Source organism: Embiotoca jacksoni, unplaced genomic scaffold, assembly GCF_022577435.1.
Source record: "Embiotoca jacksoni isolate LCO1_2020_lvr unplaced genomic scaffold, fEmbJac1.0.p SCAF_7, whole genome shotgun sequence".
NCBI lineage: Eukaryota > Metazoa > Chordata > Actinopteri > Embiotocidae > Embiotoca > Embiotoca jacksoni.
In genome coordinates this window covers 5227678-5239308 of record NW_027185425.1, presented here as the reverse complement: position 1 = coordinate 5239308, position 11631 = coordinate 5227678, and the positions used below count along the sequence as shown (strand labels likewise).

Here is an 11631-nt window from a genome sequence, read left to right as displayed (position 1 = left end):
AAATAAAAAACATTAAACTACACTTGAGTTAATCTCAAATCACAACATATGTGGTGTTAAGGCAATAAAAAAACAGGGCAGACTGTGAAAGCATGCCAATATTTGTATTAAAAGCATGACAGTGACCTGTAATAATCATAACCACAAGCTGCACCAACAAAACAGTGACAGATACCAAAACAACACATGTTCAGAATATTTTACAGTATGAGAGGTTTTGGCAATACAGTAAATAGGCATTCTCATTCGTAATAACAACAAAACAACTTGTTAGTTAAACACTTAAGCGACAAAAAGTAGTGCTGGCTAAAGTTGAGCCACTCGGATGGACCAAACGTTACAATGGCAGCATTCCCGCGTTCAGCGCCTCTTGAAAACTTTGTTTGTAACATGGCTCTTCCTAAGTACAATGTACACTCCAGTATTTAAACATGGGAACTATCTAGGCTGGTTTTGTCCCACTTGGCACACAGCTTTTCTTTTCATATAAAAAGACTTTTTCCCTGTGTTCATTGAACCCTTGTATGAATGCTTTAAATTTCAGAGCTTCAGCGTCTTATTGTTTTTTTTTTAATTTTTCACACCATCTTTTCTGTTTCCTTAACTCAACACTCATGATTTGTTGCATCCTGGTTTGGCAATATAGCTTACTTATCCTGTACACCTTAAGAGATAGGACAACCCCACCTTGGTCTCATGCATGTGCCCTGAAGTTTAGTTAGGGTTATTATATAGACTTGGCCCCCACCCTTTAAATTCAAATCACTTGTGGGAGAAATAAATACCAGACTGATCCTACATCAAGCTGAGAGGGCCCTCCTCCTCCACATCTCACCCTCCCTGCCCTGTTCGCTTCTCTCTATCGCGGTGCGGCGAAGGCACCCTGGGCAGCGTTGACAGTGGCCTGGCGTACGGTCTGATTGGACATGACCCCGGTGGCGAACTCAGCCTGGGCCTTCTGGAAGCTGGCATCGGTTTGCCTGTACAGGCTGTGGATCTGGAGCGGGGAAAAACAGAGTAGAGTGACATCTGATACTTGTGGCGATTCATCATCATATTGTGCACATTGTAAGGGTGAAAACGATACCCACAACCTGATAGTGTGGCTATTCTTTGGGCTGTTTGTTATCTGCTTACTGCTTCACAGTAGGTGGGCAAAGTGGGGAGAGCATTTGCATACACCAGGTAGCAAGTGTACAAACAGCTTGACAATCTTGATTTTACTCTGTTCTTTTTACCTATTTGAGAAATTATGACCCACAACACCATGTTCCATTCACTTTTAGCCTTATTGATCATATTTACGGGCACAATTCAAATTAAAAATTCAGGTGCTTTTTGACTAATCGCTCTTGATTAGATTGAAATTGGTACCTCACATGGACTGCATATTATTGTCAATTCTTCCATTTCAAATACTACATTCCCATTTTTCATATTTCCTGGAATATGCATGGACTTTGGCTCATGTGAACAGGGATATGAATAACAAGGTTTGTTAAGCTTTTTGCAAATACCATGACCCAAATTAGATCAAAACCAGGACACCAACTTGCATGTAAACAAATTGAACGTCTCTATATGCGGCGCACACTTATGTTCATGCTCTAAGGACTTCCTGTTTATATGGTACCACTCTGAATATCCTGTTAATTAGTACATACAGGAATAAACGTGACTGACAGCTTGTCAAAAACGCAGCCTTAATTTGAGCTACTACCAGTGAATTTCCCCTGCGTGTAAACAAATGTATTCACCTTCTTCAGCATGACAACCCCCATGGCGGTTTGGGCAGTAAAGAAGATGGCATTTATCATCATGATGGCACCGACGGGGACGCTGATCTTCAGAGCAGCCAGACTCACAATCCAGCCACTGACGCAGAGAGACAGAAAAATTAAATACAGACAGGGAGAGAGATTTAAAATCAATTATCATCCTCATTTGCATCTGGAATTAAAACGCATTTTCTGTGTGAATAAGTAATCCAGACAATTATATTTACACCTGCTATTAATTATGTGCTCATCATCTTTGTGCTGTTGGCATTGTGCTAAAATTGGACACGGTGTACTCTGTTAACAACATTAGCTATCAACTGAAAGAAAAGCTCCACTGACATATTAAACTTTAGCACACTTTCTGAAGTAAGTAAGCAAGTTGTACTGATGGCGTTTCCATCCAGACCTTCCACCTGTTGTCTGAAAGTCTGATCATATCCTGATTGCAAATAGTTTTTCCTTTTTATAAACACTGACATGCCACACTTGGAAAAGCACAAGAGTAAATAATTGCACTACAATTTAATTAGCTGCTTACTGGGACACTTAAATGGAACAGAGCCACTGGTCATTCCATTTTTATTTTCCAGATTACTGAATGCGTTTATTGCAGGTCTTAACGTGGAAACCATCACCTTAAAAGAGACGTGCACCTGTCCAACACAGAGACAGTTTAATAGTCATACCTGAAACCCCATCCTGGGATGCCAATGGTCATGATAACATAGACAACCACTTGGGCAAAGAAGATGAAGAAGAAGGCGAAGAAGTTGAAGGAGCTGTCACTCCTAGAGGAGGGAAAATTATTATTACCGAGTTAAACGAAGCAACAACTAAATTTAATTTAGTGACTCTACCGTAGCCAAAAACAAATTTAAACGGCAAGTAAAAGGTAAAAAGTTTGCCACACACGGGCTGTTTCACCTGAAGGCTTTGTACATAGGTCGGTACCAACAGATGAAGGAGCAGGGGGTGAAGAGGAGGGTCCAGAGGATGGCGAGGCCCAGGCCAACGCCACCGGTGGAATCCACGCAAAACATGGCCAGTGAGGAGATCAGGTTGAAGAGCAACGTGCAAGTGCAGACTGGACGTCGATGAAGATACATGAAAACGAAAAGAAAAAAAGAAACACAAAGCCAATAAAAGGATTAATGAACAAGAGGGTGAAGCACTGCAGTCCGAGTACAGGATAAAGTCTGAATCCAAGCACCTCTTCCCCCCGCAAAAGAAAAAAGCACCAATTTGTCAGGATTTCCGCTGATGCAATATGATGCTATTTGTTACCGCTGCTCTTTGCCAACTGCTGGGTTTTAAATTGGCTCTTTGGTCCAGGCCCAAAACTCAAGAAGATGACAAGCCAATTTTTATAACCTTCTTTCGGTCCTATGTTAAATAGTTCTACCTGTACTGATATCCTTTTGTAATTCCATGTTGGTCTCTTTTTCTTCTTACAGTTTGTTATAACTTGTTAGTAAAATCAATATGTTTACATTGATTCGACAAGTTAGGTAGTTTCAAACCATTGAAAAAAGTATAATTCACAAACAGTAATAAAGAACAAAAACAATGTTAATATGGTATGCTTTCTAAAGTTTTAGAAGCCCAAAGTTCCCACAGAGTGCTACCAGGTATGGGAATATTTGAAAATAATTCTGCCAAATAGCTATATAATAAATATATAGCTTTATAAGCTATTATAGGCTGTTTGCAATAACTATAGGTAGGCATGTTAGGTAACTAGTCATTCCTTCCTTTGCTTTATGTAAGATATTTATATACTATATTTGACCATATTTTTATATACTATATTTTCTTTTATAAAGTGAAACATAGAGCCAGAAAATGGTTTTGGTTTCATTTGTCGTGCCCACCAGTGTTCACACTCTCTTACTCTATCCGTTTCATTTTTAAAATCAGTATTTGCTTGTCAGAAATGGTACTTTCACTTTTTGTTTAGATTGTTAGTCAATATGTTATAATTTTAGTCGTATAGAATTGATCTTCATCACTAAATAATGTCTGAGAAAGATGCAGCCTCATCTTCTACTTCTGTCATTATGCCTTTGCATTTCCTGCATTACGTTACTCGCCTGCTAGTTCGATGAACTGTTAGCCTCTGTGACTTCTGACGGTGTTTATGTTGCCGTTGCCGAGCAGCATGTTCTCACAACTTAACCACTTAGTGTGGAGAGCCACTACAATTGGATCATTAACAATAGCTTTTCAACATATTGAATTGGTTCTTGTGTGGACGCTCTAAGTGCCTCTAAGTCCTCGATCTGGAAGTGGAGTGTCAGTCTTTGTACAAACATTCAAGCTCTTACACCAACAGTTGGGTGGAAGTCACAAAGGCACAAGTCAGCTCTTACTCACTTCCACTCTCTCAAGCATTAACCAGCAAAGATTTTAGAGTTAATCTTGCTTCAATCCAATCAGATGAAACCCCAACTCTTCTTTGTGACATTATGACACTGATGTTGCAACAATGACAGTGGATATTTACATACAGTACACAGTAAAATTGACAGGAACTCACACATCCAGAAGTAGTACATGATGGTAACGGTACGCTGGAAGCGCTGGCTGATCTCCACATTGATGTCCTGGTAGAAGCAGGGGCCCACGGGGCAGAATGAAGGCAGCGGGGGCCAGTTATTCTGACGGGCTGGAGAAGGGAATAGTGAGGGAAAAAAAGTCACTGACAGTTGTTTGTTATATTAAAAATCAAGAATAGACAGATGAAAACCATTCATCGCCCTCCACTGACTTTGCATTTTGTGAAGGTGCCTTCTTGTCATTTCTGACTGTAAGCAAACAGATTAAAAATGCCTAAAAGCAGCTGTGCGGTGGGATGAACGACTGACAGGGTAATGAACAACAACTTCTTATGGTTCTGCCGAACCCCCCAAAAAAAACAGAACCTTTAATGAGACAAAAGTGGACACAGGTCAAAAAGATGTGAGGCGACTGTAGAGGCTGAGAGTAACTAAGCTATTCAAGGCCTGGTTTTGATCTTTGTTTGGTAAAATGACGATGTACCTGTTGATTTGATCAAATAATTGTGTATATCAAAGTACTTCACTTTTGGCTTTCAGTGGGATAATTTCTGCGAGAAAAACAAAGTAAGGAGAAGAGACACTGACACAGACTGAACATTTGAGTCAGTCAGACATTTTTCTCTGGTTGGCATTGAGTGCTAAAATTGCCCTTTGACATACTGAAGTCGAATGTTTTTGACTAGCTACAGAAATGTTGCTACATATGATGCCGCAGATTGTTTTCCTCTTTGGTGGCCGTAGTTTTCAGCATATGTTGCGTTTTGGTTTGTCTCTATACTTCTTTGTTTCTGGGTAGTCATCTACTCAGTTCAATTTTAGCACTTTTAAACTTACTAAAAATATTATTTTGTGAATAATTTCTTTCTGTATTCATATCACTGGATATACAGCATGTGCTTTTCTTCAATCAACACTGACGTTCCCTTTTTCTATTACAAATCTATCTCAAGACATTTCTGATCTACATCTAACTCCCTCCTCCGTCTCTTACAGGCTCCAGGTCCGAGGCTGTGTGACTCGAGCTCCCGCTCTCTCCTCTCCAGCTCCCGGGCCTTCTTCTCCAGCTCCTCCTGCTTCCTCAGGAGCTCTGCTGTGGTCGCATTCACCGCGGTCTAACACACAGAGACACCATCGTAAGTGAGGCACAGAGCTGCACGTCAAGTTTCAAAGAGAGAGGCTGCATTTGTGTCATCAATAATGAAAATAATTATGTAAAAGACCTGGTATCATAACAGATCCACAGAGGATGCTTTCAAAATGTGTGACTTCATGTATCAGCATTTAAATCAAAGTCGCTTCTGAAGTGAAGTTACAGGTTCAAACAATTGTTAAGTTTAGGTAGATTACTGCTTTGGGTGAGTTTCAGAGTTCTGTCCTGCTGGTTGTTTTAGGGAAACTGAGTGGATTGATTCATTATAATATCCGTAAAAACTATTCTCATGACACCAAAGGACAGATTTGTCCTCTGCGCCATTTATAATTAAAAAAAAAAAAAATCGTTGCAGCATGTATACCTGGGAGTTATAAGATCCATAGTTGCGAGGCTCAGTAGGTGTTGTTCTGCTGGGTGGGGTCTGAGCCGGCACAGATGGAGCAGACGGAGAGGTAGCTTCATACGGAGGTGGAGGCTGTAACATCGGACAACATCAGTTAAAACTCATTTAAATTAAAAGTCAACATTTTTTATCTGTGCACCATAATACTTCATGGTTAGACATTTTCTTAAGAGATCCGTGTAATAACATTTATAAATATGTACATTAACGTAGTCATTCTTGTGGGAAAAGGTCATTGTAATTTTTCCTATGTAACTGATTTAATTAATCAATCAATCAATCAATCAATCAATCATTTGGTTATCATGCACCATAACTGATCAAGACCAGTGCCAGAGAGAGTCTGCATTATGTCAAAACAGGCTTAAACAAGGATGTCTCCCATAATTAACTGTAAATAATTGCGGGAGTTGGTATGTGGCTTGTGCACTATGTTGTATAATGACAGAGATCTACAAAGATACTTCACTTTCAAAGGACCTAAACAAGTCCAAGTTTAGTTCCTGTTGCTGCAGTGTATGCTAATATCGAAGACTGACAAGGAAGTACACATGGACCCGAGCCGTTTCCTGGCAACAAAACGTCAGTGTCCATAGCTTAGACCAAGCTGTTTCCCAGCAACAATAACCCTGAACTCTATAACATGCAACTGAGATGTTTACTACATGTCTTGATGATATTTTAAGACAGAGAGACTGTGTAATGACTCATATTATTGTACACTCCAGTCCTCATACTCAGGCAGAGCAGGTAATTGTATTGGCAGCTCCACATCTCTAGAGACACTGACAGCTGAAGCTCTACTGTGTCATCTGGTTTAAAAGAACTGTGTCATAGGACAGTTAGCATGGGTCCAGTTTCATAACCTAATCTCGAGGTTCTTCTTCTGCTTTCTGACATCCGAAACGCTGCACACGTTTGATCAATTCAGCAATTCAAACAGAACAAATAAGTACAGTGAAACCAAATGGAAATTTAGCCTGAGCACCAGGCTACTAAAGTCTCGCTGCAACGACTTACAAAAGTTAAAAGCAGCCATCAGTTTGTTTAAGTTTTAAAGTGAAAAAAAAAAAACATAAGAAAATATGCAGGGTTCTCCGCTGGTTTTTAGAGGTTTTTTTGGATTTTTGAATATTATCATTACAATAAATTTAATAAATATCTGCTATGAGAATAATAATTACTAAACATTGTTTAAAAAATAAAAAAAAGCTTGTGATGATGCTATGATGGCTTAGGTGCTGTGGAAAAAAAAACGCTTGGATGCTGCATGTCTTAAAAAAAATATTAAAAAAACAGCAAGGAAGTTCTGCTTTTGGTTTGTTTGCAGAATGACAGAAATTCTACAGTCCCAGTTTTCATCAAACTTGTTGGAAGGTTGTAGCATGGGTCAGCCAGGAACCCATTCAATTTTGGAGCAGATCCGAACCATATGGCAGATCCTCAAAAATGATTTCTCTTTTATTTTCATTAGGGCATTTGGCTTACTAAATGACATGCATCTTAAAATCCAGTAGCTGGTAGGTAGTTCAGAAGTGACGAAACAGGCCATTCTAGTAGAAATATGATGACTATGTATCACAATCCACAAGTAACCCTCTGATACACATGGACTCAAACTTAATACGAGCAGACATCGCGGGGCACTCATGACAGGGGTTCTGCAGGGTACAGCCGAACCAGAACAATTGTAACATGGCCACAGTTGTGAATGTATTCATACATATTTAATGGTTGCAGTTGCAGATTTTCATATGACAGAAGAGTGAACTGTTAACGGAGGTCTGTCCTTCTAGTTTTAAATGCTTTAACCCACTTTCAACATGTGTTTATTGTTTTAGTTTTTATCACAGATCATGTCCCTTAGCTTGCAGCCATTTCTGAAAGCAGATTTTTAAACCCAATACAGGTGAGGATTAGAAAAGTTACAAAACCTTGTCTTAGATTTTGAACCAAAAAGGCAATTCAGTCAGATTATCCAGACAGATTTTTGCTCAATTATCTAAAAGGACCCTGGAGCAAACCTGGAGTCAGATGCTTTTTTTTGTCTTAGATACTGTAGAAAATAGACATACAGTGGGGCAAATAGGGGGACAAAGGATGAAATTGTTACCCCAGCGACGCCTACTCTTTTCCTCGCAAAAGAAAACATGGCAAGCCAAATATTTCTTACCCCGGTTGTATTATCAAATGGGTTGTAAAGGTCCAGTGTGGCATATCCTGTGTTGCTGCTGTGTTGAGTCACTGCAGGGTCCTGACGGACAAAACAAAGACAAAAATAAAGAGTTATTCAGTTTGCACAGTAATACATCTCACTGGATCTGCGGGGAAATTAATCCTCATTCAACCAAACTGAGCGGCCTTCATTCATGTGTTCATCGCTAGTAAGAGCTACAAGTGGGCAAAGCTTAGGGAGGGCAGACAGGCCCAGGAGAAAAGAAAAAGCACACGTCACATGAGCAACAACACGCCTGTTATTACACAGCACCATTATCGTATTGCATCCACCACACACTGACATCAGCTTCGTGCTTCACGTCACCCACCTGGAAAGGGTTGTGGTCCTCCATCGGCTCTGGGAAGCTCGTGTATTTTGACATGTCGGTGGCAGCTAACGCCAAGAAGCCACCACGTCCTGCTTATTTGAGCGTCAACGAAATAAAAACAGGAATTAGTTCTCTTCTAATAACCAGAATAAACGCTGCGTTTGTTTCTTTTCCTTTTTCTTTTTTTTTTTTTCCAAGCGGCGGGCGGAGCTATCGGTTTGTCCAGTTCCCTTAGCTACCCGCTCGTCCGGTGCTCATCTCCGCAGGTTTAAACGGCACCACTTTAAGTTTCGGGCAGGTTTGTTGCTGTATTCGCTGGATTGTTTCTGCAATATTGACTGTCAAGATCAGCTTTGCTGTGGAGCGGCGAGCGGATCCGGTATTATCTCCCGCAGGAAAAACAACCGTGGAACAGGAAGTAAGCGGCTAAATATTCGGTCATGTGACTGCTGCTGCGGCAGAGAGGCACGTGGGAACTTTCGTCACCGGTGAAAACAGATTTATGGTATTTTGGATGGTTTTCTCTTATGTTTGCTTATTTTAAAAATGAAATGTTTTAGGATTTTAGCCATTTGGGCATTAAACAGTTATTCAATTATGTTTAGAGGGGTAATCTTAATTTGCTTTGCTTTTTTGTGATAGGTCACAAGTAAAAAAGGTTGGGAACCTTTATATTGCATGAGTTTTTTTTTTTTTTTTTTTGGGGGGGGGGGGGTTTCTAAAGAAGAGGAGATAAAAAGTACAACATTTGTTGCTCAGATCTGTATTCGTACAGTTGGCTTACATACCCAGGTAAAAGTATTTAGTTACTTTCCATCCTCAATTTTCTGCGACTTAATTGGCTTCTACTTCACAGGGAAATATTGAACTTTTTATTCTTCCACATGCAATCATCGGGCAATTTGATTTGACAAACAAAACAATTTATAAAACTTGATGCATTAATATAGGCCTATATTAAAAGGCCTGCAAACACTAATGTTTATTATGGCTGGTAAAGTTTATGCTGGGATTTCTGTGAGCTCAAACAAATTCAGTAATCAAACTATCAAACATCAGTTTCTAAACAATAGAAGTACATTTTTAATGAATCCTTTAGTGTTGCTAAAAAAAAAAAGTAATAGTCAAGTGATACAAAAAACTAAAGAGTGAAACTTGCTTTGTATTTGTCTTGCTTAGGTCTTCGGTTTATCCTAAAGACTTTAGCAACACACCTCTGACCTCTGACATTTTGGCGAAGAACTGCAGAACATCACAGATCATTTGACATTTACACCTGCAGACTTGATGGTTCTATAAAAATCCTTTGCTAAAAATCGTAAATGTTAAAACTCAGACCTTGGATAAAAAGTGACTAAAGTCCAAAGAAATAAACACGTTTTGCAGAGCATTACTTTTACCTTTCAGATAGTCACAGGTGTGGTTTTATCAGGCATTTTACAACGATCCTCAGTATCTCAGCCAATTAGAAGCCAGAACCACAAACAAATGTTTGTGGTTGTGGGTTTAATTTACCCACAAGCACAAAATGTTTCAAGATCAATTCAGGTTAAAAGACATTTTCTTTATTGATATTCTGTTAAAAATAACGTGATTAGCCATATTATGTATTAGATATAGAAAATAAAAAACAAAAAATTCTATATGATTTAAAACTGGCCTTAACTGACATTTAGGTTGAATTTTTATTTTAAGCGGCTTTTAGAAACAGCAACTTAAACTTCTAGACCATGAGATGAGTTAATTAAAGATGATAACAGATTTATTCCTGGTAGATTTGTAAAAGATAACAAAGTGGAGGCAATGGCAACACATTTTTAATTGTGCCCTATTCACCTTACGATATTGTAAACCAAAATACTTTACACACATTTTTGGGAGTTGCTGTATCCAAGCAGCATCATGAAAGTGTTGCTGCAGGCTAAACACTGTGCTAATGACTTTCAGTACCTCTGCCTTTATGTAAAGGTAAGGCCATAACAATGTGAAGCTGCTTGTATAATAAAAAGGTAATTACCTCCTCTTCCAGTAGATGTCACTCTTACACATTGCTGATCTCAGCTAAATGTAAATCTCAGCCCAAATGTGGCATTTGAACCTAATGGTGCTTCAACTCAGGTAATACTAAACTGGACACATGTACTTAATATGTCTTCAAAAGCAATCATAAATTTGAACTGAAATGGAAGTGATGCAACAAAAATGTTAATCTCATGCATTTTGTTGATTTAGCTATGAGGTGATCCCACCTCGTGTGCAGGATTTATTTTGCAGGACCACTCCATACGTTTTTCTTTGCACTTTCATACATGACCTAGCAGTCACAGGTTGAGCAGCACAGCAGGAGGCACCTTTGGCTCCAGCAGTTTATACACATTTCATGGCCTAATGCCCTCGTACAATCCATCCAGGTCTCTTTTCATTCTCTACAAGTCACGTGGGGTCACATGGGTGAGGACGGTCATATGATTTCATTGCACACACGCAAGCCAAATTGTCTGTCACACACATGAAGTACGCCTTTGACTTGTTTATAGGCTGTATGCATATAGGCAACGATACATTTTCTCTTACTGGACCTCCTTATTATTAATGAACAGATCTTTACACATGTAGGCCTGATTTATGAATGAAGGGCACTGTATTGATTAACAATAAATACAATGTGTATATAAACTGAGCTTTGATGTTATGTAAATATAATATTGATGTATATCATGAGCAGTCAGGACCACATAAATAGGTCACAAGATGAAGGCTCAGTGGCTTAAGTTTTGGACAAATCGCCTTACCCCATACTGTCTGACAGTATGACCTATGTTTTTTCAGCTATTTATAAATTATTTCAGCCATTTCTCTTGAAAATGCCAAACATATCCTTTTCCAGCTTCACCTTAGTAGGATTTGCTGCTTCCCGTTGTTTTACATCACCACAAATGAAAAAGAAATTGATTTTGTATTGATGGTCGGACAAATGAAGAAGATTGAAGATGGCATCTTGGGCCAAGAGAAACTGATTGTCATTTTATTGTATCTTCTCACATTTTTAAAACAAATTGATCAGTTAATTGAAAAAACAGTCTTTCATCACTGCTCTGATGAATGTCTTTATCACGGGTATCGTTATCATTGACTGGTTAATGGAAGGTTTTTTTGTATCACTGCCACTAAAGCATACTTTCAGTTAATA

General features: G+C 39.0%; 1 protein-coding gene across 1 annotated transcript; it reads right to left on the bottom strand.

The window, feature by feature from the left end:
* Positions 1-88: 88 nt before the first annotated feature.
* scamp3 (secretory carrier membrane protein 3) lies at positions 89-8879 on the bottom strand. Its single transcript, XM_069175996.1, has 9 exons — positions 8442-8879; positions 8069-8149; positions 5854-5967; positions 5331-5451; positions 4318-4446; positions 2706-2865; positions 2468-2569; positions 1758-1875; positions 89-997 (listed from the first exon to the last, which is right to left on the bottom strand). Exons 1-9 carry the CDS (start codon positions 8493-8495, stop codon positions 860-862), a joined length of 1017 nt encoding a protein of 338 aa, XP_069032097.1. The 5' UTR covers positions 8496-8879; the 3' UTR covers positions 89-859.
* Between the last annotated feature and the right edge of the window lie 2752 nt (positions 8880-11631).